Source organism: Eimeria acervulina, genomic scaffold (assembly GCF_000499425.1).
Source record: "Eimeria acervulina Houghton genomic scaffold, Eah_scaff202, whole genome shotgun sequence".
In the NCBI taxonomy this organism is placed as follows: domain Eukaryota; phylum Apicomplexa; class Conoidasida; order Eucoccidiorida; family Eimeriidae; genus Eimeria; species Eimeria acervulina.
The window spans coordinates 2,501-30,000 of NW_013550059.1; the positions used below are offsets into that span (position 1 = coordinate 2,501).

At 44.4% G+C, this 27,500-nt stretch overlaps 5 protein-coding genes across 5 annotated transcripts in view; 3 read left to right on the top strand and 2 right to left on the bottom strand.

The window, feature by feature from the left end:
• The window catches only part of EAH_00025140 (mitochondrial-processing peptidase beta subunit, putative), a gene marked incomplete at both ends in the record, with an annotated part of 5,207 nt that extends 2,262 nt beyond the window's left edge, over window positions 1-2,945 (bottom strand). Inside the window, 4 exons of the mRNA XM_013396653.1 lie at window positions 610-790; window positions 1,437-1,528; window positions 1,956-2,110; window positions 2,633-2,945. Of these exons, the coding sequence (XP_013252107.1) occupies window positions 610-790; window positions 1,437-1,528; window positions 1,956-2,110; window positions 2,633-2,945 (741 nt within the window). The remainder of the gene's footprint in view (window positions 1-609; window positions 791-1,436; window positions 1,529-1,955; window positions 2,111-2,632) is intronic.
• Window positions 2,946-7,437: 4,492 nt separating this feature from the next.
• EAH_00025150 (hypothetical protein) lies at window positions 7,438-13,334 on the top strand (the record flags this gene model as incomplete). The annotated part of the gene is made up of 13 exons (XM_013396654.1): window positions 7,438-7,458; window positions 7,584-7,704; window positions 7,814-7,877; window positions 7,974-8,044; window positions 8,269-8,364; window positions 9,113-9,258; window positions 10,043-10,150; window positions 10,753-10,837; window positions 11,199-11,297; window positions 11,682-11,689; window positions 11,808-12,318; window positions 12,447-12,901; window positions 13,236-13,334. 13 exons carry the CDS (start codon window positions 7,438-7,440, stop codon window positions 13,332-13,334), a joined length of 1,884 nt encoding a protein of 627 aa, XP_013252108.1.
• A 3,449-nt stretch (window positions 13,335-16,783) lies between these two features.
• EAH_00025160 (actin, putative) lies at window positions 16,784-18,978 on the top strand (the record flags this gene model as incomplete). The annotated part of the gene is made up of 7 exons (XM_013396655.1): window positions 16,784-16,822; window positions 16,930-17,114; window positions 17,284-17,354; window positions 17,574-17,689; window positions 17,975-18,033; window positions 18,520-18,631; window positions 18,889-18,978. The coding sequence occupies 7 exons, from the start codon at window positions 16,784-16,786 to the stop codon at window positions 18,976-18,978; spliced, it is 672 nt and encodes a 223-aa protein (XP_013252109.1).
• A 307-nt stretch (window positions 18,979-19,285) lies between these two features.
• Window positions 19,286-19,633, bottom strand: EAH_00025170 (hypothetical protein; the record flags this gene model as incomplete). Its single annotated transcript, XM_013396656.1, has 1 exon — window positions 19,286-19,633. One exon carries the CDS (start codon window positions 19,631-19,633, stop codon window positions 19,286-19,288), a length of 348 nt encoding a protein of 115 aa, XP_013252110.1.
• A 2,498-nt stretch (window positions 19,634-22,131) lies between these two features.
• Window positions 22,132-27,500, top strand: part of EAH_00025180 (hypothetical protein, conserved) — a gene marked incomplete at both ends in the record, with an annotated part of 10,174 nt that continues 4,805 nt past the window's right edge. The window contains 2 exons of the mRNA XM_013396657.1: window positions 22,132-26,972; window positions 27,273-27,428. Coding sequence (XP_013252111.1) covers window positions 22,132-26,972; window positions 27,273-27,428 — 4,997 coding nt within the window. The remainder of the gene's footprint in view (window positions 26,973-27,272; window positions 27,429-27,500) is intronic.

Genomic DNA, 27,500 nt, shown 5'->3' on the forward strand with positions numbered 1-27,500 from the left:
TATTCAAATAACTTTCTACAAAAAATATTCTTCAAGTTCTTTATTATGTTAATTGTTCATTCAAAATATATATGATCAAATTCTTTGATTCAAAATATGCATGTAAAAAATATATACAAATTCTTTTATTCAGAATATTTACTTAAAGAAGATATTCAAATTTCTATTTAGAATATAAATATAAATGCATTAAAATAAATAAAATATTTTAATTTGAAATACAAGTTAAGAGAAAAGTTTTTAACAATTAAAAGAAAATTACAAATATACTAAAACAAACGAAGATAATAATAATAATAAAATAATAATTTAAAATTATAAATTAAAGCAAAAAAAAGAATAATGAACTCCAACAAAAGAATATAAATTAATAAAAACCTCTATTTAATGAAATCTATCAATCCTTAAACCCTAAAACCCTAAACCCTAAACCCTAAACCCTAAACCCTAACACCCTAAACCCTAAGGCCTAAATTATTTCTTCTGTTTGTTTCTTCATATCTTTTATTTCTGTCAAAAAGTTAAAAGTAACTATATATGAAGAGGATAAATAGAAATAGATAAAAAGCAAAAAAAATTCTGAAGATAGAACAAAAGAAATAAACTAACCGTCATATGAAGTCTATCAAATATTACTTCTTCTGTTTGTTTTTCTACTTCTTTCATTTCTCTCAAAATAACTCTTTTTTCAATTTCTAATGCCTCTTTATCAATTGTTGAATTTAACAAAATGTCCGACAAAATATCCAAGCATCGGCCTAAGTCGTCCTTAAAACCCTTCGCGTAGTATCTGCAATAAATACATACACATAAATAAATATAAATAAATATAAATAAATATAAATAAATATAAATAAATATATATAAATATATATATAGATATATAGATAAATCAGTAAATACATATAAATATATAAATATATAAATGTATACAAATTAATAAATACTATATATGTATACATATATATATATATATATATATATAAATGCATATATATATATATACATATATATTATGTATATATATATTTATTTACATTAACCCACGTAATAGATATATGCATGCATGTATGTACGTACAATTATATATATAGATAAGTTAATAAATATAATTGATTATATATAAATAGATTAAAATATATAAATACTATGAATATGTACGTATATACAATCGTATATACGCACAAGTACAGCAATAAAATAATAATATAATAAAAGGAGCATAAAAGAATAATAATAACGCATTTCATCTAATAATAATAATACAAATAATAATATAATAAATGTAATAATAATAATAATAATAATAAATTCTTTGTCTATATAACAGTTTTTAAAGGACGCAATTTAAAAAAGAAAAGCATAGAAAGCGTTAATAGAAGAAGATTATCTTAAATAAATAATTTGTTGCTGCAGTTGTTGCGGTGTATACTCACACTGTCTGTTCTCTTGAAGTATATGCATTTAAATGCGCACCCATATTTTCTATTTCTTTTTCTAGCTGCACTCTGCTTCTTCTCTTTGTCCCCTGCATCAAATAAACAATGACAATAAAAACCTTGTACGAATTATATATATGTGCATTTGTTTTATATTATAGACTTATACAAATATATCTATGCAATATGTCTATGCATACATACTGCTACTGCTGCTGTTGCTATTGCTGCTGCTGTTGCTATTGCTGCTGCTGCTGCTGCTACTGCTGCTGCTGCTCTGCTGCTGCTGCTGCTGCTGCTGCTACTGCTGCTCTGCTGCTGCTGCTGCTACTGCTGCTCTGCTGCTGCTGCTGCTACTGCTGCTCTGCTGCTGCTGTTGATGCTGCTGCTGCTACTCGTGTTGCTGCGACTGGAGCACCGGCGATAGAATAAGCAATAGCAGCATCAGCAGCATCAGGAGAAGCAGCAGCATTTGAAGCAGCAGATAAAAGAATAATTATAAACAAAAGAAATTACCTTGAAGACCATATGTTCAAGAAAATGAGCAGCACCATTTGTATTCTTTTTATCAAATCTGCTGCCGCTGTCAATCCAAACACCGACAGTAATCGAACGTGCAAAGGGCAGTTTAATTGAAGCAACGCGAATACCGTTAGAAAGCGTAGTTATTTCTAAACAAATAAACAAACAAACAAATAAATAAATATAAATTAATATAAATAAATAAATCTATTTATAACAAGGATTGAATAAGAGGATGAATAAGCTAACGAAAAGCAACAAATTGATATATTATTCTAATGATATAAACATGTGAAGAAAAAACAAACAAACAACAAGCAGAGGAGTGAGATAAACATAACGATAAATAAACAAATAAATAAATAAATAAATATAAATAGATACACATAATATATAATGTTTATATATATATATATATGTAGTATATTATGTAGTATATATACACATACATATACACATATATATATATATATATATACATATATATATATACATATATATATATATATACATATATATATACACACACATATATATATATATATATATACAGCAGGCTGTGTGTACAAACAAACAAATACACCTGTTCGTTATAAGAGAGGAAGAAATGCAGAAGAAGAAGAACGAGAAAAGATAAACAAACAAACAAAAACAAACACACATACACTTACCTGCTTTAGGTTGATTGAATGCTCCTTGAGGGATCCCTGTGAATTTATCGATGGCTGCTGTCTCATCTCTGTTGCCGATTGATGTAGTATTTGTATTTCTTTGTGTTGCAGCAGAAAGACTAGAGAAGAAGCGCTTGTTGCTGCTGCAGAGAGGAGCAGCAAACAAACGAAGGCCCCTTAATCCTGCTGCTCCTGATGCTGATGTTCCTGCTGCTGCTCCTGCTGCTGCTGCTGCTGCTGCTGCTGCTGCTGCTGCTGCTGAGGGGATACTCCTCCCGACGCGACGGGCTGCTGCAGCTGTGGCGGCGTACATCTTTGGAGGAAAAGAATATAAAAAGAATTATTTCAGGTGTACAGACGCCTTGTTCTGCATGCATGCACGAAGTTTTTCGCGCTGCATGCAAACTGCTGCCGCTGCAAACGGCTTCCTGCCGGGTTGCAGCTGAAGCAATAAATAAATAAATAAATGTAGAAAATTATAAACAAATACTACAAACTCAACAACACAAAAGATACAGCCGAAGCTCCTACTACATGCTACCAGGCGACTGCTGCTAGACTAAGCCCCAAGGAGCGCCTGCTGTACAAGCAGAAGCATTAACAAGGTTTATAAAGATAAAAATAAAATAAATAAATTAAAATAATTTAACTTGCAAATTAATTTATTTATATATCTTAATATATTTCTTTTCTTCGTCTTCTCTCTCCATTGCTTACGAACTCCTATCTCGCCAGGTGTACAGACACCTGAGCCCGCCTAACAACCGTCTAAACTTTGCGTATTTGTCTTCTAATTAAAATTTTAAGATTCCCTTTAATATATTTTAATTTATTTTTCGTCTTATCAACTCTCGTCAAACTTCTAATTACGCAGAAGCACCTGTTGCTGCACAACCGCCCTAACTCTTGCTTGCCGTCGTGCCCAGCGTGAAGACAGTCTATAGTAGAAAAACAAGAGAAGCAAACATTAAGTATTTTTGTTTTTGTAAATACTAGGTACTCAAGGCATCTTCATTTGCTATCTACTTCTGTTTTAAAACAGAAACATCAAACCAAACAACCTATCTCAATGTCTCCGGTTCTCCGAAGAACAGGTTGATGGAGGTGCAGAGGGTATGCGTTGTTGCGTGCATGCGCATGCATGCACTGTAATTGAGTCCAAGCACTTTACTTTTGCTACAGACTGTTTACTGTGGATAAGGAATTGTTTAAAGAGTGTCTCCAGCGTTGGTGCATGCAGCTAGAGGAATGCGCATTTAGTCAAATATTCGCGGATGGGGCTGTTAACTTGCAATAGGAGCTGCAACAAAGGCTAAAACAACTCATGAAAAACTATATTCTCTTCTACGATTTACTTTTGCAGCACCAGCTGGCCAACCGCCCCAAGCTATGAGTTCTTTTACCGCCTGGCTGCCTTCAGCAGCAGCAGCAGAGATACAGTTTATCAAACTCAGGATCCCCTGAGGCTGCTTCCAGGAGTCTAATATACTGAAGAAGAAGCCAACTGTTTTGAAAAACTCTGATCTTAGTACTTTTGACGTTTTTTTCTACCTCAAGACAAACTTATGATTAAAAGAAGATGACGTCCTGAACACTCAGGTGTTTTGTTATAAAGGCTAACTCCTTGTAGGGGAATTACAATTATTATTATTCGGTTTATTAGTAGAAAAAGAAAACAAATGAAAGATTCTCCTCGCAGTATTTGAAAAAAGATTTAGCCTATTCGTTCTTCTATTAGTAAATGCTGCTCTGGGTCTCCCTAACAGCCGGAAGATATCGAAGACCAGCCGATACACCGCATTGAGACAAATGCATTAACCTGAGAATATTCACAATAATAATAAACAAAATATCTTTATTGCAAAAATAATTTACTAAAACGCGTCATGATGCGAGGAGCTGGAGGAATTCTCAATAAAATAATTCTAAAGTATAAATTATATACTAAATATTATTATTTATATAAGAGCGTTTGTCTTCGCACAATACACTCGAAGAGCTCCAGCTGCTACTGCCACAAGAGAATCCAAGACAGCCGCAACTACATCAAACTTAAAAAGCATATCACTCTTTTGTTGCAACCCCCGCTTAAAAAGCTGTACGACTTCCGATGCGTTGCCGCTGTTTCATCCCCAGTACGTCAAGGTACTTCAGAATAAACAAATGAGAAGAAAGAAAAGCATTTGATAGGTTTTTATCTACCTTGGAAAATATCATCGCTTGGAGGACAGAAGAAGTCCGGTGGAGTCGGAGCAGAACTGTATTGTTCAAAACAAAGAAAAAAAATCTGTATATGTGCTGGTGCGCTGAAGGGGCTACAAAGCGGAGGCAACAAGGAAAAACAACAAAATATGTTTTTTTATCTACATGCAGCGTACGTCGCAGTGTCAGGGCTAAAAGAGATGTGAGTCTTATCTGCAGCAGGCTTGTCTCGAAACAACTTTGTGCAAACAAAGCCCAAGTAAAGCAAACAACACCTGGGGATTAATAATAAACGACAAGTGATGCTTGCTTTATTAAACATATCCTGAAAAGTGAATCTGATGTCTGAAGCTACAGCGAGAAGATATGCAGCATCTCAGTCTGTTTATTCATTGTCTCGGCCTCTGCGACTATATATATATATATATATATACGCCGATGGTAGATAGAGCATGAAGATCTGTAAAGCTCTGCTGTAAATCCAGTGAGATCTTTATTACCATGATACGGGGCTCCTACGTTGTATATAGAAGACAGCACTGGGGTGTATGTGCTAGGAAGCATAGAGATATGTATATTATACATCATATCTGCGTATAATGAAATACGTCTCTTAACCCCCGCCAAAGGGTGTTCACACCGCTTGTTACAGAAAGAGCGGATTCAGCGCCCAAAGAGAAGAGGGGAATGTGGGATTGAAGACACAGCAGATTTGCTGCAGGAGACGTCGGAGATATGCATGCACTCTGTCGTGATGATCTAGAGAAGAGCGTAGTCTTGGGGCTTTTAATCTCGTTAACACCGGACGAGCAGCAGCAGAAGTGGGTAGAGTTGAAGAAAGAATTACATTATTACCTCGCAGTAAAACATAAAGAAAAACTCTTTCAGGGAGAAGTCTAACGCCCACTGAAAGCCGAGTACAGGCAAGAGGAGAGCTGAGAAACTGCTTTAGAAGAGCCCAACCAACAACAGCAGTTTGTACATACAGCCGGGTATCTTAAAAGGGTTTGAACACTGTCTGTAGCCTCTCTTACCCATGCAGCGGTGCTAATAGATATAATCTGATTCATAGATTTTAGCATAAAACCGTCATAAGCTACAATAAAATCAAACTGCATGCGATTAAGGTCTCCCTTTACAGCAGCTTTCACCGCCACTTCAATCCCCAGGCCTCCTTGGGAAGGAAACATAAGAATATGGAGTTAATGCGGAGAGGAGGAGGGTTTTGATGGGTTGCTGCATACATTGGTGTAGCTGCTGCTACAACACTACAAGGAGGCGGCGCATGCATGCAAAGACAATAAAGCCCGTTCTGTTGCATGCACGGACACCGTATGGAGCCGTTAAGAAGCGCTTTATTCTCCCTCAGTAGACAAACTGCATGCAAATAAACTCAGAAATATCGTCAGCCCTTTAAAAAGAACAGTCGAGCACTCTGTTAGTATATAGAAGTTGGTAATAGAAGGCTCATGCTTCTTTACCCCGCACCTCAACTATGAATATATTATTATATATATGTATATATATAATATTCAATCTCTATTTTACTTTGCTGTTACACCGTTTAATTGTATTCAATTCATCTACATACTTTCTTCTTCTTTACAGCAAACATAACCCAGAGCCCTACAGCCTCAGGCAGCCCTTGTGAGCGGGAGAAACATATCGATATTTATATATATTTATATGCAGATGTATACTTATGTTAGCATTTCCATGAATAAAATATTCATTTAAATAATATTTACAAAAGAAGAAGACGATATGCGGAGAAAGAAGAAGAAGAAGAAAAACATCTGCAGCGAGTCGGCCGGTAGCTAAGCGCTTCAGCAGCTTCCTAGTCTGCTGCTGCAGCGCATGCAGCACCAAAAACCTGGTTTTTTTGGGAAAGTGCATCAATTAAGTGGAAACAAACAAATAAACAAATAAAAAAACAAAGAAAACGAATCTTTTAGCACCAAAAACACCTGGAATATACACCCAAGCCCACTGGTCTCGTCTTCGGGCACCTCTTGAGGTGTACATACACCTCAGCAATTCATCTTCTTCTTTTGTTTTTTTTCTCGTTTTTTTGTCGTTTTTTCTGTCCATACGCACTTTTAAAAACTGCAATTAACTCCTTTTATACTACGACACCACTCCCTGAGCTGTAAACGCCCTGGAGTGCTGCTACGGTGCCCAACATTGAGAGAAATAAACACAGGAGAAAAACACATATTAAAGCCTCTCCTGTGACACAGAGGAGCCGTTCTTCGGGTGTATGTACACCGGGAGATACCCAGGACAGCCACCGCTCTTCTTGTGGACTGCACAGCATACAATTTCTCCCAAATAGACCCCCAATGCATGCATGCATGCATGCATGCAATACCCCAACATAACAAGTAAATGCATGCATGCATGCATGCATGCATGCATGCACTTTGACAGGGCCCTCATCCAGTTGAACCTGCCCCCGTTTTCTGCCCGGCTTTCCGTGCTGGAGCTTCAAGGGGCGCCGCACAGAAGGTTGCCTCTGGTTGAGGGTTGAGGGTTTAGGGTTTAGGGTTTAGGGTTTAGGGTTTTGTTTTTTTAAGTTCTGGACCCCCGATATCTAGGGGAGAATGGCGGCGATTTTTTCAAAGGTGGGCGTTGGATTTTACAGTGAGGAATGGGGAGGGGGGGGTGTGCACGCTGTGCATTTTCGTTTAGGGTTTAGGGTTTAGGGTTTAGGGTTTAGGGTTTAGGGTTTAGGGTTTTGCGGCCTTAGGTGTCTGAGCAGTATGGCGAGTTGGTTAATTTCATCATCAGACCTCCCCGCGACATTTACACGGACGAGGAGTTGGGGCCTCGATTGTTTACGATGGCGGGGAGGCAGTACAAGCGCACAGGTACTAAACCCTAAACCCTAAACCCTAAACCCTACACCCTAAACCCTAAACCCTAAGACCAGTGAGTGGGGGGTTTTATATCGATTGGCTTCTCTGGTGCTGTCTTCAGACTTTGAATTAATCAACAGGAGAGATATGCGCCTTCAGTGCAGTCACTATGAACCTGTCTTCCCGTAAGCCAAGGGTTTAGGGTTTAGGGTTTAGGGTTTAGGGTTTAGGGTTAAGGGTTTAGGGTTTAGGGTTTAGGGTTGGGTTCTGCCCGCTTCTAGGGGAGGCAAGGACAAGAAACTACCCTGCGTCGTATACTTGCACGGCAATTGTTCTTCTCGTCTTGAAGCCAGTGTGTCTCCAACCCTAAACCCTAAACCCTAAATCCTAAAGCACGGACTCTAAACCCTCAGGCGCTAGCTCTTCAGATTTCTGCGCTCTGTGGATGTACTGCCTGCTGTGTTGCGGCTTTAGTAGTTGGTCGTTGTGTTGTGCCTAGGGTTCAGGGGTTTGAATTTTAAGGTTTAGGGTTTAGGGTTTAGGGTTTAGGGTTGTGGTGTTGGGGTGTATGCGCAGTGTCCGCGCTACCCGTGCTGCTGCCGCAGAATATCAGCGTCTTTGCCTTCGACTTCTCAGGTAGCGGCAGATCAGACGGTCCATACATCTCCCTGGGTAAGGGTTTAGGGTTTAGGGTTTAGGGTTTAGGGTTTAGGGTTGTGTAGGGTTAAGGGTTTAGTAGGGGTTTACGCTTATCGACATTTAGATTTAGGTTTATGCCTAGGGTTTTCTTTAGTGTTATTCAGATTAGGGTTTAGGGTTTAGGGTTTACTGCACCGTCATTCCACTTTCTATTTAGGGTTTATATATATTGTTATTCTCCTCATAATAATTTATATATATATACATACATATATATCTATCTATATATATATAAATGCATATATATATATATATATGCATATATATAAATGGATAGAGAGGGTTAATAATTCAGCGATTAGTTAATTAGTACGAGGGTTTATGTTTAGTATATTAATAATTATAATTAGGGTTTAAATACATCTGCAAGTAAACAACATAAGAAGGGTTTATATTTAGTGTTTATAATATAATTAAACTTAGGGTTTACATACATCTACATATATACACAATATAGAGAGGGTTTATATTTATTGTTGATATAATTAAAGTAATGGTTTATATAAATCTACAAATAGATATAATATAATCAAGGATGTTTATATTTATTGTTTATTTGTTTAAATAAATAAATAACAAATAAGAAGGGTTTTAATACATTGTATAAATAATAAAAATAAGGGTTATCATACATTAAAATGAAGGTATTTAAACAGAGTATAAGAGGATGTATATAGATTATTTATTTAATTACAATGAAGCGCTTATTGCATGCATTTAGGCTGGTGGGAGAGAGATGATGTAGATGTAGTTGTAGAGTTTCTACGCTCTTCCGGCCGGGTCTCCGCTGTGGGGCTGTGGGGCCGAAGTATGGGCGCCGTCACTGCGCTGATGCATGCACACAGAGATCCTTCTATTGGAGGCATTGTAAGTATATATATATATATATATCTATATATCTATATGTCTGTATGTATATCTATATGTATATATCTATATATATGTCGCTGCGCTGATGCATGCACACAGAGATCCTTCTATTGGAGGCATTGTAAGTGTATATATATATATATATATATATCTATATGCCTATATATATATATATCTATATATCTCTATATCTATATATATATATATATATATATATTTATCTATATATATCTCACTGCGCTGATGCATGCACATAGAGAGCCTTCTATTGGAGGCATTGTTAAGTTTATATATGTATACGTGTATAAATCTTTATATCTATTTACATGCATGTATGTGCATGCATATATATATATATATATGTCGGCGTGGTGTATGTACACCCCACAACGGTGTCTATACACTTCAACACCCCGTCTTGGGGTGTATGTACAATGGAGATGCAGATTCGCTCAGCAGAGTGCAAATGCACAGTACAAACACTGTGGGGTGGTGTATATACACTGTGGGGTGGTGTATATACACTGTGGGGTGTCCATACACTGTGGGGTGTCCATACACTGTGGGGTGTACATACAGTGTGGGGTGTACATACACTGTGGGTTGTTTTTGATTGTTTTTTCTTCTTTTTTCTGTATTTGTTTAGGTGTTGTATTTGCTTAATAATGGATTTGAATGTTTATATGTATATTTGCATATACATTTGCATATACAGTTGAATATAAAATAATCTGTGAATTACTTTAACTTTAACTTTCTTCTTTTTTCTGTATTTGTTTAGGTCTTGGACTCACCATTTGCTGCACTGCGTCGATTGGCTGAGGAGTTAGCTGACTCTGTGCTGCAATTTACTATCCCCAAATTTGTTCTCTCTATTCTTCTCTCCTTAGTCAGCATACACCTCTAGTCTATTACTTCACTCCTGCTCCTGCTGCTGCTGGTGTTGCTGCTGCTGCTGCTGCTGCTGGTGCTCGTGCTGCTGGTGTTGTTGTTGTTGCTGCTTCTGCTGCTGCTCGTGCAGCTGGTGTTGCTGCTGCTGCTGCTGGTGCTGATGCTGATGCTGGTGGTGGTGGTGGTGGTGGTGCTGCTGCTGATGCTGCTGCTGCCGTTGATGCTGCTGTTGCTGCTGGTGCTGGTAGAGGCAGCAATTGTATCAGCAGCAGCAAAAGCAGCAGCAATCGCAGCAGCAGCAGCAGCATAAGCACCAGAGTTTAGAAACAAAGAGATAGAGAGACAAGAAAAAACAGAAAGAGAAGAGACAGCAAAAGACAGACAAAGACAAAAGGAGACAGCTAAAAACGAAGATAAATAGATAAAAACGTGCAGAGACAGACAGACAGAGACAGACAGACAGAGACAGACAGACAGAGACAGACAAAGACAGAGATATAAACAGAGACAGAGACAAAAGTAGATTAAGAAAGAAAGAAGAGTAAAACAAAAGGAGACGGAGACAGAAGGAGACACTTTGTGTCTGCTTTGCTGCCTCAGGTTCGAAGCTCTATCACCAGCAAAGCGCACTTCGATATTAACCTTATCGCCCCAATCGACTGCGTGCCCGAAGCCTTTATTCCAGGTAGGGTTGAGGGTTTAGGGTTTAGGGTTTAGGGTTTAGGGTTTAGGGTTTGTTTTAGGGTTTAGGGTTTAGGGTTTGTTCAGGGTTCAGGGTTTGTTTAGGATCTAGGGTTTGTTTAGGGTCTAGGGTTTATTTGTGGTTTAGGGTGTAGGGGTTGTTTGCGCTTTAAGGTTTAGGGTTTGTTTGTGGTTTAGGGTTTAGGGTTTGTTTAGGGTTTAGGGATGGGGGGGAAGTGGTTTAATAAAGCTCACGGGCGAAGGGCAGCTTTTCTTATTGCTGGCACAGCATTTCGGGTTTAGGGTTTAGGGTTTGTGGATTAGGGTTTAGGGTTTAGGGTTTAGGGTTTAGGGTTTGTGCGCAGCGCTGTTTGTGTACGGGCGCGAGGACACTTTTATTTCTCCGCAGCATGTGAAGGATCTGCATGCTGCATATGGCGGCGACAAGAACCTTATTGAGGCGAGTTGAGGGTTTAGGGTTTTAGCTAGGGTTTAGGGTTTTAGCTAGGGTTTAGATTAGGGTTTATGCTCTTCAGAGTTTATGATTAGGGTTTGTGAGTGGGGTTTATGGCGAGGGTTTATTATTTCAGGGTTTAGGGTTTAGGCTGGGGTTTATGACGAGTGTTTTTAATTGCGGTTCAGGGCTTAGGGTTTAGATTAGGGTTTAGACTAGGGTTTATGAATAGGGTTTACGACAAGGGTTTGGGCTGTACAGCATAGGGCTCAACGCAGGATTAGGGTTTACGGTTTGTGGTTTAGGGTTTAGGGTTTAGGGTTTCGGTTAAGTGTAGTGTTTAAGGTGTAGGGCTTGTAGAGGGTTTAGTATTTAGGGTTTGTGGGGGGTGTAGCGACTAGGGTTTGTGATTTGTGGTTTAGGGTTTGTGGTTTAGGGTTTAGGGTTTGTGGTTTAGGGTTTAGGGTTTAGGGTTTGTGGTTTAGGGTTTAGGGTTTAGGGTTTAGGGTTTGTGGTTTAGGTGGAAGGGGGGCATAATTCTCCTAGGCCTGCCTTTATGCTGCACTCTGCGGCGATTTTCTTTAGAAATACACTTAACCCTTCTACCTTTAGCAGCAGAGAGCCGCACAGAGGGCGTGTCCAGCAAAGAGACAGACAAGAAAACCCCCAAGGCTGCAGCAGCAGCAACAGCAGCAGCAGCAGCTGCTGCAGCAACTCAGACAGCATCCCTAGTGACGACTTGGTGGTGCCTATACACCCCTTTGAGGAAGAATGTCCTGGGCCTGCTGCTGCTGCTGCAGCAGCAGCAGCAGCAGCAGCTGCTGCTGCTGCTGTTGCTGCAAGCGCTGCCGCCACTTCACCTCCTGCTGCTGCGGTTTGTCGTGATGCTTCACCAGCAGCACAAACTGCTGCTACTGCTGCTGCTGTCCCCCAGTGGACAGACGCTGGGCCTAAAGAACAGCCTCAGCAGCAGCAGCAGCAGCAACAACAGCAGCAGCCGGATGCAAATGCGGGTTTGTTGGGCTCTGCAGGTGAGCAGCAGCTTGCTTAGTAGCCGCCTACTTCAATTCCTATTTGTTTCGTGGTGCGCTAAGGGTTTAGGGTTTAGGGTTTAGGGTTCAGGGTTTAGGGTTTAGGGAATGGTTTTGTATGTGTGCAGCAGCAAAGCCTGGAAACTGCCACAGCAGCAGAAGGCGCTCTTGGCTTAGCAGCAGCAGCAACAGAAGCAGCAACAGCAGCAGCAGCAGCAATGAGGCACATGCTGCTGCTTCCAGCAACATGAGGTCGCTGCTGTCGCGTAGTCTGCTGCGGTGGGGGACGGGGAAATCTGCTGCTGCTGCTGGCAGCAGCAGCAGCAAGAAAGACAGCAGCAGCAGCAGCAGCAGCATCCAAACAGAGGCGCAGCAAGACCGAAGCGGCACTTGCAGCTGTGAAGATATGCCCATAGCAGCAGCAGCAACAAACGATGCAGCAGCAGCAGCAGCAGCAGCAGCAGCAGCAGCAGCAGCAGCAGCAGCACCTACCGATGTAGTAAGGGGTATGGCTCCCCCTGAGCCTTCCTTTCGTTTTTTTAAACATCAGGGGGGAATTGAACCTGCAACTTTTATTGAAGACGTGAGGCTCACAAACCCTAAACCCTAAACCCTAAACCCTAAACCCTAAACCCTAAACCCTAAACCCTAAACTGTGACTCTAAACCCTAAACCGTCGCTCTAAACCCTAAAACACTCTACTTTTAAATACGAAACCCTTAGTTCTAAACCCTAAACCCTAAAACATCAAGTGTAAACCCTAATACCTAAACCCTCAAATCTAAACCCTAAACCCTAAACACTCAACCCTAAACTTTTCATCTCTAGTTGCAAACACTCAACGTACCTCACACGGGGTGTCATGACTTCCTTAGGGTTTAGGGTTTAGGGTTTAGGGTTTAGGGTTTGGCGTGCAGGAAGACGAAATTTTGCAGCGAGCGATCTCAATATCGCTGGAGGAGTTCATTCGGGAGCAGCAGCAACACAGCGCCGACCCCCTAAACCTCACACCCTAAACCCTAAACCCTAAACCCTAAACCCTAAGCCCTTAGTGTCGCGTTTCGCAGTGTTTATCACCCCTTATTTGAAAGCCTTTTCAATCAACACAAGCCAGACTAAGCTGTATGCACCATATAGCTAGCTAGCTAGCTAGCTAGCTAGCTAGCTATACCTAGGCAGCTAGCTAGACCACGGGAGAGCTGTTATTGCCCTTGCAGCAACAGCAGCAGCAACAGCAGCATTAGTAGCAACAACAACTATACCAGCAACTGCAGCAGCAGCAGCACCAACAGCAGCAGCAGCAGCACCAACAGCAACAGCGGCAGCAGCAGCAGCAGCAAAGGGTCAGGGTAGACAGCCGGCTGAAGTCCTCTCTCTAGGCTCCCTCTACAGATGTCTCGTGGGGCACTGCTAGCTATCTAGCTAGCTAGCTAGCTGGTCGCTGGCTAGCGCAGCTAGCTGCCTGCTCGTGAGGAGCCTACAGCTGCTGCTGCAGCAGCAGCGTCTGCTGCAGCAGCAAACTCTTGCTGCTGCAGCAGCAGAAACACTCCCTCGAGCTGGCTAGCAGGAACTTTAGGGTGTACGGTTTAGGGTTTAGGGTTTAGGGCTTGTTGAGGCCCAAACCGCTGTTGCAGCAGCAGCAGCAGCAGCTTTCTGCTTCTGCTGTTGCTGCCATACCCTAGACCTTACGCCGTCTCGCCCAGCTAGCTACTTGTCTACCTATCTGCTTAGCTGGCTAGCTAGCTAGCTGGCTAGCTAGCAGCGATTTTAGGGTTTAGGGTTAAGGGTTTGTTGGAGCCCGTCCTCTAGCTAGCTAGTTAGCTAGTTAGCTAGCTAGCTAGCTAGCTAAGCAACCTGAGCGCACGCGTTGTGTTAAGTAATATATATTATATATTATGTACATATATTTAAGGTAAGAGGTAAGTCAGCTTATTGCGTTAGGGTGGACAGACAGCTAAACCCTAAACCCTTGCTACTCCTTACTGAAGCGAACTCAAACCCTAAACCCTGAATTGACTAAACCATAAACCCTCAATTGAATGCTGCTGTTGCTGCTTGTTTGCCCTTGCTGCAGCAGCAAACAGTTAAGAGCAGCAGCAGCAGCTGCTGCTGCTGCTGCCTCTCTTCTTCTTCTCGCTGCTGCTTGGCTTTGCTGCAGAGGGAGAATCCAAATAAACACAACTTAATTAAACTCTAAATAACAATAAACAACAACAGCAGCAGCAGCAACAGCAACGAGTAGAAGCAGCAGCAGCAGCTGCTGCTGCTGCTGCTGCAGCAAAAAGAAGACCCTTTGCTGGGGCTGTGGTTGTGTGTGCGTGGGGTGTATAGGGAGATAAATGAAATAAAATAAAAGTTGAATTGAAATTGAAAAAAGAATAAAGAAAAAGGAAAAGATTTATAATAGTTATTATTGCTGCTATTTATTATTGCTGCTGCTGCTGTTGAGGTGTACGTACACCTCAAAGTGGTAGCCGCGGAATCTTCAGTTTTTTGTTTGTTTTGTTCTTTTTCCCGTCTATTTATTTATTTATTTATTTATAAACAACAAACACTCAACGCTTATTATAAACTACCAGGGAAGAGGGGGTCTTTAACGCCATGTGCTACCGCTCGCCGACCTCGAAACCCTAAACCCTAAACCCTAAACCCTAATCCCTAAACCCTAAACCCTAAACCGTACTTCGTGGCCAAGATGGAGGTCCCTACGGTCATTATAGATAACGGCTCAGGTTTGTCTTTACGTTCCCGCTTCTTAGCATCCTTCTAGGGTATAGGGTTTAGGTTTTACGGTTTAGGGTTTAGGGTTTAGGGTTTAGGGTTTATGCTGTCCTATGAGGCCGCACCTTCATACTTCAAACAGCGGTCCGCAAGGGCCACATGCTTATTGTTGTTAGGTGCAAGAAGTGAAGGTAGAAGCTGCTGATGCATGTACACAGCAGGATTAGGGTTTAGGGTTTAGGGTTTAGGGTTTAGGGTTTATGCTAGAGCGTCTTCTCCTTATGGCAGCAGTTATTTGTTTCATTCAGAGTCTGCATTTGGGTTTTTGTTGTTTGTTTGCTTTGGCTGTGTTAGTCCTTTATTTAGGGTTTAGTTTCCTTCGAGGGTTTAGGGTTTAGGGTTTAGGGTTTAGGTGTTGTTTGTTTGTGTTTGTTTGTTTATTATCTCAATCTGTTTGTTTGCTTTTTGATTGCATCTTTCGTTCTTTGTTTGTCTGCATGCGTTTTGTGCTTTTGTTTATTTATATTATTATTTATTATTTTATTTGTTTGTTTTTTATTTTATTTATTTTTTTATTGAGCGCATGCAACAGTCGTTTGTTTCTTTGCGTTTGTTTGTTGTCTTTGATTTGTTTGTTTATACTTTATTTATTTATTTATTTTTAATTGTTTACTTCATTAATGCATGCACTTAAGTAAAGCAATTAAAACTATTTATATTTACATATATATTAATGTCTTTATACATATATATATATATGCATATAAATATAAATATAAATATATATATATATATATAAATGTATATATATATATATATGCATGTATATTTATATTCATATCTAAATATATATATATATATATATATATAAAATTTTTACATTTATGTCTATACATATATATATTTCTATCTATATGTATAATAAATATATCTATATAAATTAATATATTAATTATTATATATATATATATACATATATATATATATATACATCATAATTAGTGCATTAATAGCTTAATAAACACATCAAGATAAACCCCAAGCAAACAAACAAAAACAACTAAACAAACAAACAAATAAATTAATATATATATATATTAATTTATATTAATTTATATTAATTGATTTATTTTTAATGTTCAGGGTATATTAAAGGAGGAACAAATGCAGAAAATTCGCCGTCTGTTTTTTTTCCGTCGGTCGTCGGATTTCCGCGTCGCCGATTTTTTGATGTGTTTAAAAATAAACCCAAAGAAGAACAAATATTTATAGGGTTAAGTGCAATTGAGAACAGACATCAGCTTACTATAACAAACCCTATTGATCACGGCCATATTGATGACTGGGAACAGGTTCCTAAACCCTAAACCCTAAACCCTAAACCCTAATTCCTACTGTCTAAACCCTAAACCCTCAATCCTCATATTCCAGTAGAAACCCTTATAAACCCTAATATACACAGCAGACATCACCTTACTATTACAAACCCTATCGATATATTGATGAATAAGAACAGATTCATAAACCCTAAACCCTAAACCCTAAACCCTAATAAGCCTTCGTAAACCCGAAAGAAAACAAATCGCACCCACATACACAAGCAGCCAGGGCATAGAGGGTCTAGGGTTTTTGATTGTTTAGGGTTTCTGCGGGACTAGGGTTTAAGGTTTCTTCTCGATTAGGGTTTAGGGTTTAGGGTTTTGAAGGGTTTGTGTTTGTATTATTTGTTTGCACTTCCAAGCGGATGAAGTTTGTTGTTGTGTGGACTATAAAAACATGTATTGTAAGGGTTTACAAGTCCACCGCATAAAAAAAGGGTTTAGGGTTTAGGGTTTAGGGTTTAGGGTTTAGGGTTTAGGGTTTAGGGTTTGTGGTTTGCGGTTTGCGTAGATGGCGTATGTATGGCAGCACGTCTATGACTCGCTGCAGCTTGATGTGTCTGTACACCCGGCTTTATTAACTGAGCCTCCTAACTGTTCATATAAACATCGAGAGAAATTAGCAGAGACGTTTCTTGAGGGTTTTAATGCTCCTGAAGTTTGTCTCAGTGTTACAGGCTTAATGGCTATCTACGGGTGTGTATAAACCCTAAACCCTAATCTATTATCATTCTAGGGTTTACAGCTTACCGTCGAGGGTTTAGGGTTTCTGCGGGTTAGCGGTTCAGGGGTAGGGTTTGGGGCTTGGCGTTCAGGGTTTAGGGTTTAGGGTTTAGGGTTTAGGGTTTATTGTTTGTTGATGCAGCACAGGGAAGACTACTGGGTTGGTGGTAGACATCGGAGAGGGCGTCACGCAGTGCGTTCCTGTGTTCGATGGTGAGTAGGGGTTTAGGGTTTAGGGTTTAGGGTTTAGGGTTTAGGGTTTGTTGTATGCAATTAAGTAGTTCATCTACTTAAGGACGTATTGCATGCCTTGTTAAATCGCTCGTTTCGTTTTGCTTTAGCCTTGGAGGCGCAAGCCTCCCCCTTCACGGTTTAGGGTTTAGGGTTTAGGGTTTAGGGTTTAGGGTTTAGGGTTTAGGGTTTGTGGTTTAGGGTATTTGGAGGCTTCTTCATTAAAAAGAAGTGATTTTGGAGGCGAAGAACTGCAAATGTATTTGCAAAAAATTTTATGCGATATGGGCTATCAAATGACGACGCGCGATGACTATGTACGATCCAAACCCTAAACCCTAAACCCTAAACCCTAAACCCTAAACCCTAAACCCTAAACCCTAAACCCTCAAACCCTAAACCCTAAACCCTAAACCCTAAACCCTAAACCCTAAACCCTAAACCCTAAACCCTAATGTCTTCGCCTCTGAGGCTAGAGCGAAAAGAAACGGCCGGTAGAACAGGGCTTGCAACGCGTTACAAAGAAGATGCACTAACAAACCCTAAACCCTAAACCCTAAACCCTCACTTTGTCTATTTATAAAGGGTTTATTTTTGTTCAGGAGCATGTACGAGTAATTAAAGAAACCCTTTGCTTCTGCTCTCTAGACCCAGCCTGTACGTAAACCCTAAACCCTAAACCCTAAACCCTAAACCCTAAACGCTAAACCCTAGGTACTGAAGGCCCTTCCCGCTGCGGCTGTTCGTATGCAACGCCCCCCCTCGCTTAAACCCTAAACGGCATCCCAGCCGACCTCTAAACCCTAAACCCTAAACCCTAAACCCTAGACAACAAGCGCTAAACCCTAAACCCTAAACCCTGCGGTGTATGCACAGCGGATCAGCAGAGGACAGACTTGGAGCGAACATATCGGTTGCCTGATGGCCTCACACTCCGAGATGGCGAAACCACGTACCTAAACCCTAAACCCTAAACCCTAAACCCTAGGGTTTGTGTTTTTTGTGTCTGTTTGTAATCTGTGGGTGCCGTTTGCTTCCTGTTTTCTTTTGAGAGGCATTTTAGTGCATTGTTTGCATGCATTTGCGTTTATTTGTTTCATTTTAACTAATTTAATTTAATTTAATTTAATTTGTTTTGTTTGTTCAGAGAGATTACACTCGGACCCGAGAGGTTTTACCCTGCTGAGGCCCTCTTCAATCCTCAACTCTGCGGCAGAGACAATCCTTCACTCACCGATCTTGTTTGGTCTTCTGTGCGAGTAAGATAAACCCTAAACCCTAAACCCTAAACCATAAACCCTAAACCCTAAATATTAAGAGCTGCATCTGCTACGCCCAGTGTACACCACCAAACGAAAAAGCAGAAGAGACGTTTGCTGCTGCATTTGCTGCATTTGCTGCTTTTGCTGCTGCTGCATTTGCTGCTGCTGCATTTGCTGCTGCTGCATTTGCTGCGTTTGCTGCTGCTGCATTTGCTGCTGCTGCATTTGCTGCATTTGTTGCTGCATTTATAAAGGCATGTCCAATTGAGAATAGAAAGAGTTTAGTAGCAAACGTAATTCTGTGCGGAGGCTCGACGCTCTTCCCCGGATTCCCTGAACGGTAAACCCTAAACCCTAAACCCTAAACCCTAAACCCTAAACCCTAAAAACTGAATCATCCAAAACCCAAAACCCTCGACCATGAACCGGATTAATGTATTGACATATTAATTATAAATTACACATTGCATATTATTATTTATTTATTTATTTATTTATTTATTTATTTATTTATTTATTTATTTAATAGGCTAGCATTAGAATTAAAAAACACTTCTCCTCCTCAAGCTCGTTCTATTGTTGATGTCGGTGCTCCGCCTGACCGTCAATTTTTAGTTTGGCGCGGAGCGCAGGTATTCGCGCAACCGCAACTCAGACCAATGCAGGTAATCTACTTGCTGCTGCTGCTGATGCTGATGCTGCTGCTCCTGCTCCTGCTGATGCTGCTGCTCCTGCTGATGCTGATGCTGCTGCTGCTGCTCCTGCTCCTGCTGATGCTGCTGCTCCTGCTGATGCTGCTGCTGCTGCTGCTGCTCCTGGTGGTGGTGGTGGTGGCGGTGTTGCTGCTGCTGCTGCTGCTGCTGCTGGTGCTGTTGCTGCTGCTGTTGCTGCTGCTGCTGTTGGTGTTGTTGCTGCTGCTGTTGGTGTTGCTGCTGCTTGTATTGCTTTAGCTGCTGATGCTGTTGGGGTGGCGTCTGTTGCTGCTGCTGCTGCTGTCATTGGTGATGGTGGTGCTGCTGTTGCTGCTGTTGCTGTATAGAAGAGATGCGTGCATGCATGCATTTGATTTAGTTTTGTTTTATTTCTTCAGGATCATCTCTGGATAACAAAAGGAGAGTGGGATGAGTCGGGCCCCAGAATTGTCGCTCAGAAGGTGGGGCTTTCTCTTTTCTATGCATGCATGCATGCATGCATGCATGCATGCATAGAAAAGAGAAAGCATGCATGCAATGCTTCTGTTGCTGTTGCTGTTGCTGTTGCTGTTGCTGTTGCTGCTGGGGCTGCTGATGTTGCTGCTGGAGCTGCTGATGTTGCTGCTGGAGTTTCTGATGCTGCTGTTATGCTGCTGCTGCTTATATGTTGCTGCTGTTTCTGCTGCTGCTGTTTCTGCTGCTGCTGGCGATGTTTTGGTTGCTGCTGCTGCTGCTTGCATGCAGTGCTGCTGAAGCTGATTTTTGCTGCTGCTGGTTTTATCGTTTTGTTTGTTTTGTTTGTTTTTCTATGTAAATATTTTTTGTTTTAATGCATTTACCTGTCCATTAATTTGTTAATTAATTAGATAAATAAATAAAATAAATAAATAAATAAATAAATTTCATATTATTTATTTTTATTTTTTTGCTCAGGCTGCAATTAAAACCAGCGGAGTGTAATACACAACCATCATCTCCGTCTATGCATGCATGCATGCAAATAAACATGCATGCATGCATGCATGCATGCATGCATGCATGCGTCTATTTGCATGCATGCTTATTTGCATGCATGCGTGAATAGATGTTTACTTGCATGCATGCATGCATGTTTATTTGCATGCATGCACATCTATTTGCATGCATGCATGCGTCTATTTGCGTGCATGCATCTATGTATGTTTATTTGCATGCATTTATGCATGCGTTTATTTGCATGCATGCAAATAAACATACAGAAATTCTTCTATGCATGCAGCAGGCGGCGTTCTCGCAGCAGTATATTAACAGCTAGCTAGCTAGCTAGCTGTTAATATACCTAGCTAGCTAGCTAGTTGTTGGAGTAGCTAGCTGCTTAGCTAGCCAGCTAGCTAGTGATGCGTTTCTTGCATGCATGTGGGCGAGAGTCTCTTAAGCCATAACGTCAGCAGCAACTCCTGCTGCTGCTGCTGCTGCTGCTGCTGTTTATGCCTCTGTCTGTTGATTGTCTCTTCTTTGTGCTGCTCTCTGTCTCTTTTCTTCTTAACCAATATCAGCACGAAACCCACTCTATACTGCGTCTCCACTCAATTACAGCTAGCTAGCTAGCTAGCTAGCTAGCTAGCTAGCTAGCGTTTAACTAAAATTAAAAAAATAAAACAAATAAAAAACAAATAAAATAATAAAACAGACAGGTCGGAGGAAACAAAGAAAGCGAGAAGAGCAAAAAAACAAACAAAACAAATAAAATAAATAAAATAAATAAAAGATAAATATAATAATCATAAAAATAAAATAAATAAAAGAAGACGAATAAGATAAATAAAACAGAGAGACTAAACAAGAGGGGTGGAGTGAGTACTGAAAACAAACAAAAATAAATAAACAAATACATTAAAACAAACACACCGGCAAGAAAACAGACAAAGCCAGTGATACAGCAATTAGGGTTTAGGGTTTAGGGTTTAGGGTTTAGGGTTTGGAGGAGACACGATTGCTTTGCTGCTATTGTTTGCCTCTCTGTGCTTTTATGCATCTGTTGTATTACTTCTCTTGCTTTTGATTATGTTTATTGATAAATAAATAAATAAATAAATATTTATATATATATTTCTTTACTGAGTTTACTATATTATTTTTTTTTTTAACTCTTCATACATTGCTGCGGTGTACATGCAGCTTTAAGCGCAGCCCGCTCTCTCTTGGTGGAGAGTGTGTTTCTGTTTATATCTTTTATCTTTAAAAAACATTTTAATAATTCTATTAGAACAATTTTCTAAATGCAGCATTATATTCATTTGCTGCTGCTGCTACTGTTGCTGCTGCTGCTGCATGCAGCGGCGGCGGCCCCTGGTTGGCTGAGGGCCCCCAGCAGCAGCAGAGCAGCAGCAGATGGAGTTTATATCTGTTGTTTGTTTGTTTTAATGTTTGTTTAAATTAATAATATAATTCAATTATTCTTTTTATGCAGCTCGCAGCAAATGCAGCTGCGCAGCACAGCCTAAAGAGCAGCAGCAACAGAAACAGAGCGGGGACCCGAGGGGCCCCTCTGCAGCAGCAGCAGCAGCAGCGGGAGAAACAGCAGCAGCAGCAGCAGCAGCATCGGATCTGTTGTTGGTGCTGCTGCTGCAGTACATCTGCTGCTGCTGCTGCTGCAGCTGCAGCTGGTGCTGCAGTCGCGTCTGCAGCAGCGACGGTCGCTCCTGTAACAAAGCATGAAGAGCTGCTGCAGCTGCTGCAGCTGCTCTCCTCGCCTTCAGCAGCAGCAGCAGCAGCAGCAACAGCAACAGCAGCAGCAGCAGCATTTTCTTAGTTTGATGGAGGCGAATGACGGCGCCTGGACGCTCTTCCCTCTGCAGGGGGGCCCTCGGGGTCGTAGCCAGCAGAAGCGTGAAGAAAGAGCAGCAGCAGCAGCAGCAGCAGCCGCAGCAGCAGCAGCAGCAGCAGAAAGGCCTGCTGTGGGGTGCTGTCCTTCCCTCTGACCTCAATCTCTCCCTGAGAGACCAAATACTCAACAACTGCTGCTGCATTTGCTTTCAGAGGGGCCCCTCGCTTGCTGCTGCTGCCGCTGCTGCTGATGCTGCTGCTGATGCTTCTGATGCTGCAGCAGCTGCTGCTGCTGATGATAGAGGAGAAAAAGATGCAGATTTAATTCGCTGCTTCTCTTGCGGCGCTGCTGCACATGCTGCCTGCCTTGGGCTGTCTGACCAGACAGCAGCAGCAGCAGCAGCAGCAGCAGCAGCAGAAGCAACAGCAGCAGCAGCAGCAGAACCCGGGGGAAGTGAGGCTTCTGCAACTCCGCCGAAACGCCCAAGTAGTCCTTCCGCTGCAGCAGCAGCAGCAACAGCAGCAGCAGCAGCAACAGCAGCAGCAGAAGCAACAGCAGCTGCAGAAACAAAGGCGTTTCAATGCGAGGCCTGCAAAGCAGCATGTGCTGCCTCCATGGACAGCAGCAGCAGCAGCAGCAGCAGCAGCAAATGCCTGGATTTTGCTGCCTCACGAGCAGCACAACGTTGTGTGCTCTGCAGCAGCAGCGGGGGTTTGCTGCAGCACTGGGGGAAGAAGGGTTTAGAGCGTATGGTGCATTGGGGCTGCATGCAGTATTCTAATATAGCAGCAGCAGCAGCAGCAACAGCAGCAGCAGCAGCAAAAGGAGGTGGTGCTGCAGCACGAGCTGCTACAGCTGACGGAACCTCTGCTGCTGCATGCACCTGGAGATACACCCCAACCCTCGACGAAGCGCTGCTGCTGGCTTGCTGCAGCGGCAGCTGCTGCTGCCTTTGCGGACGGGGCCCACAGACCTCCAACAGCAGCAGCAGCAACGGCAGCAGCAGCAGCAGCAACAGCAGCAGCGGGGGCTACCCAGCCCCTTGCAGCTACCCTGGTTGTTCGCTGCATTTGCATGCAACTTGTGCTGTTGCTCTGGGGGGAAGCGCGCAGCAGCGGCTGCTGCTGCCGCTGCAGCAGGACCCGCAGCAGCAGCAGCAAGCGGCAATGCAGCTGCCTGCTGCCGTGAAGAACCGTACTGACGGTAGCAGCAGCAGCAGCAACAGCAGCGAGACAGATTCCATATGCAGCAACTCCAGGGCGGATCAGCGAAAGCAGCAGCAGCAGCAGCAGCAACAACAACAGCAGCAACAGCAGCAACAGCAAGTTTTCGTCTGGCGGGGGCTATTCTGCCCGCAGCATGCGCATGCAGATGCTGTTGCTGCTGCTGTTGATGCTGCAGTACAACGACTGTATGAACCGCCGCACGGGGCTCGCGCTGCAGCAGCAGCAGGAGCAGCAGCAGCAGCAAAGCAGCAACCTCCAGAAAAAAGAGAGGAAGCAACTGTTGATACATTGGTAGCTGCGCCTGCTGCAGCAGCAGCAGCAACTGCAGCAGCAACTGGTACTGCTGCAGTTGCTGCTCCCGGCTGCAGCTTCGATATAACAGCAGCAGCACCCCAAGGAACGAGTAGAACAAAGATTGCTGCTGCTGCTGCTGCTGCTGATGCTGCAGCAGCTGCTACGACACATGCAGATGGCAGCAACGCCATAAAGCCTGGCGCCGCAGGTGCCGCAGCAGCAGAAGGTGCAGCAGCAGCAGGTGCAGCAGCAGCAGCAGCAGGTGCAGCAGGAGCGGCAGCAGGGCATTCTGGATCTCCGACGCCAGCAGCAGCAACAGCAGCAGCAGCAGCAGCAGCACAGGCTGCCGATGCCGGAGAAGCAGCAAACACTAATGTGCATGCAGCAGCAGTTCGGGGTTTGTCTCTTCAGTGGTCGCGCTATGATTCTAGATTTAGAAGGCTGGCAGTTGGGGTGTATGCGCAGCAGCTGCAGCAGCAGCAGCAGCAGCAAATAGGCACCGCAGCAGATGCAGCAAAAGCAGCAGCAGAACCGAGACTGCTGCAGAGAATTCTCCTCGACCCTATGGAGCGTCGACCCATCTCAGTCTCTGCTGCTGCTGCTGCTGCTGATCCGGCTGATGCAGGTGTAGCAGCAGCAGCAGCAGCAGCAGCAGCAGGAGAGGTACAGCTGAACTCACCCATCGGCGGCATCTCTGCTGCACCTTCAGCAACAGCAGCAGCAACAGCAGCAGCAAGCAAAACGCCAAACTATCGCTTGCTCGGTGGGGACAGCAGCAGCAGCAGCAGCAGCAGCAGCAACGCCATCTTGAAGTTGCCTGGGGCTGCAGCAGCGCAGCAGCAACACGCCGCAGCAGCAACAGCAGCACCCCTAGGGATTCAGCTGCTGCTGCATGCAGCACTTCCTCCTGCAGCAGAATGCCGTGCGCTGCAGCGACTTGCTGCTGCTTACTGTGGGACGTCTAGCGGTGCAGCAGCAGCAGCAGCAGCAGCAACAGCAGCAGCACCTGCTGCTGCTTCCAAAGTCGAGCTGCTGGTGCCGCCGCAGATGCAGCGGCTGCTGGAGACAATAGAGACTTCATTAGCTTCTCGTGCTGCTGCTGCTGCGATGCAGTCTCCCCTTGCTCTACCTTCGGCAGCAGCAGCAGCAGCACCTGAATCAGCAGCAGCAGCAGCAGAAGCAACAGCAGCAGACGAGGCTCTAGGAGACGCCGACGCAGCAACGCCATCAGCAGCAAAATCAACAAAACTGCGGAAGAGGAAGCTTCCGGCTGTATCTGCAGCTCCCAGCAGCAGCAGCAGCAGCAGCAGCAGCAGCAGCTCGACTCCTGCTGATGCTGCTGGTGCTCGCAGCAGCAAACGGCGCCGCCAACCTCCGAGCCTGGAGGGTGAAGAGCAACAGCAGGAGCAGCAGGAGCAGCAGCAGAGTGCAGCAGCAGCTGGAACTGCAGCAGGAGCAGCAACACCTGTAGCAGCAGCAGCAGCTGCTGCTGCAGAACCTGCAGCAGAAGAGGAGAACTTCGTTGTGCTGCTTGATTGGGGTGTATCTCAGGGAGCAGCGACAGTGCGTCGCCGCAAGGCAGCAGCAGCAGGGACAGCAGCAGCAGCAGCAGAAACAGCAGCAGCAGCAGCACGGGTGGCTGAAGAAAGACAGATGCTGTCGGCGTATGCAGCAGCAGCAGCAGCAACAAAGGAGTCTCCTGAGCTGCATGCAGTATTAGCAACATATGACGCGCTGCTCCGCAAAGACGAGGCCAAGCTGCAGCAGCAGCAGCTGTTGCTGCAGCAGCAGCAGCAGCAGAAGGACGGAGTTGCTGGCGAAGACGCAGCGGAAGCAGCACCAGGCACCGCTGCTGCTGCTGCTGCTGCTGCTGCTGCTGAGGATTCATGGGAGGTGGAGGTGGGGCGGGTTGAACTGCTGGGCAAATACACCGCAGCGTTTCTTAAACGAAGAGTTGCTGCCTTCCGCTCTCACAGCAGCAGCAGCAGCAGCAGCAGCAGCAGGACGGGTCCCGCGGTGTATGTGGATTTTATGGGGATGAAGACAGTTAAGGACCTCCTTGCTGCTGACGGCCAAACAGAGAGCAGCGAGCAGCAGCAGCAGCAGCAGAAGGGGATGTCGGTAGAGCAGCAGATGCAGCAGCAGCAGCAGCAGCAGCAGCAGGTATCTGCATCGCCTGCGGCATCTCCCAGAGCAGCAGAGGCAGCCCTATCGTCCCCTGCAGCAGCACCGGAATCAGGTCCACCCGCAGCAGCAGCAGCAGCAGCAGCAGCAGCAGCACCTGCTGCTTCTGCTGCTGCTGCTGCTGCAGCACCTGCATGTACACCTGGGGCGGGTGTCAGCAGCCGCTCAGGGCCCTCCGCGTTATCTGCTGCTGCCTCACCAAGATCCTTGTCTTCGCCAGTGGGGTGCAGCAGCAGCAAAGCAGCAGCAGCAGGAGCAGCAGCAGCGCCTGAGGCCTTTGCTGCTGCAGGTGCTGCTGCTACGGGTAGCAAGGAGACGGTGCAGCTGGGAGGTTTGCTGCTGCTGTCTCCCGCAGTAGCCTCTGCTGCTGCTTCTGCTGCAGCAACAGCAGCAGCAGCAGCAGAAGAGGAAGAGCACGAAGCATCAGCAGGCGCAGCAGCCAGCGAAGCAGCAACAACAACAGCAGCAGCAGCAGGATCAGGAGCAGCAGCAACTCTGCATGCATCGCTGCTGCCTGTTAATGGCTGCAGCAATCTTGTGGGGTGGAATTATGCTGCTACGGCGTGGGGTGCTTTGCTGCTGCAGCAGCAGCTGTCTGTACACCGTAGGCTGCTGCTGGATCATCTGGAGCAGCAGTGCTTGCTGACTCCTTTGCGTCTGAGTGAGAAGACAGCAGCAGAGACAGGCCTCCTGCTACGTTATTTTGCTGCAGCACGATGGGGATACTTAATTGAGTGTCTCCTCAAGGGACACAGGGATTTCTGCTGTCTCTTCTGCACTGGAGACTGCTCCCCATCCAAACCCTGCAGCAGCAGCAGCAGCAGCAGCAGCAGTGGCGGCGGCAGCAGCAGCAGCAGCAGCAGCAGCAACTCGGGAGGGCAAGCAGCAGCAACAGCAAACGCCGCAAGGGCAGGAGGAAGCACAAAGCGCGTCGGTCAGCAGCCTTCTGCTGCAGGGACAGCAGCAGCAGCAGCAACAGCAGCAGCAGGAACTGCTGCTGCTGCAGACAGTAGGCGATGCGGAGCCTCTGCATCCGACAGCCGCGGCAGCAGCAGCAGCAGCAGCAACAGCAGCAGCAGCAGCAGCAGCAGCAGCAGCGAGCGGGGTGGGGACGCTGACGGCTTAGGAGACAGCGGGTCATTTTGCTGCGTCTGCTGGGGCTGCAGCAGCAGCCCTTGGAATCGTTTGCTGCGCTGCAGCTGCTGCCAGATGTCTGTACACCGGCATTGCTACTGCGCAATACCCTACTGCGCCCCACACTCGCGAGGTGCAGCAGCAGCAGCAGCAGCAGCAGCAGCGGCAGCAGCAGCAGCAGCAGCACCCACCGGTGAGGGCTGGCTTTGCATGCGCTGCGATTGGGAGAAGAGGCTTGTGGGGTTGCAGCAGCAGCGCAGCAGCTTCAGTTTGTCTACTGCTGTTTGCTGCGTCTGCGGAAGGAAGGGAGGGGCCCTGAAGCAAGCGCTATCTCTGCGTCGCTCTCGCCAGCAGCAGCAGCAGCAGCAGCAGCAGCAACAGCAGCAGCAGCAGCAGCAGCAGCAGTGGGATGCAGAAGAAGCAGCAAAGAGCGACAGCGTGGAGATGATTCACCTGCAGTGCGCACTTTGGCTGCTGCCGTACATACATTGCGCTGATGCTTTGAAGCTAGAGCCCTGGGCTTTAGGGGG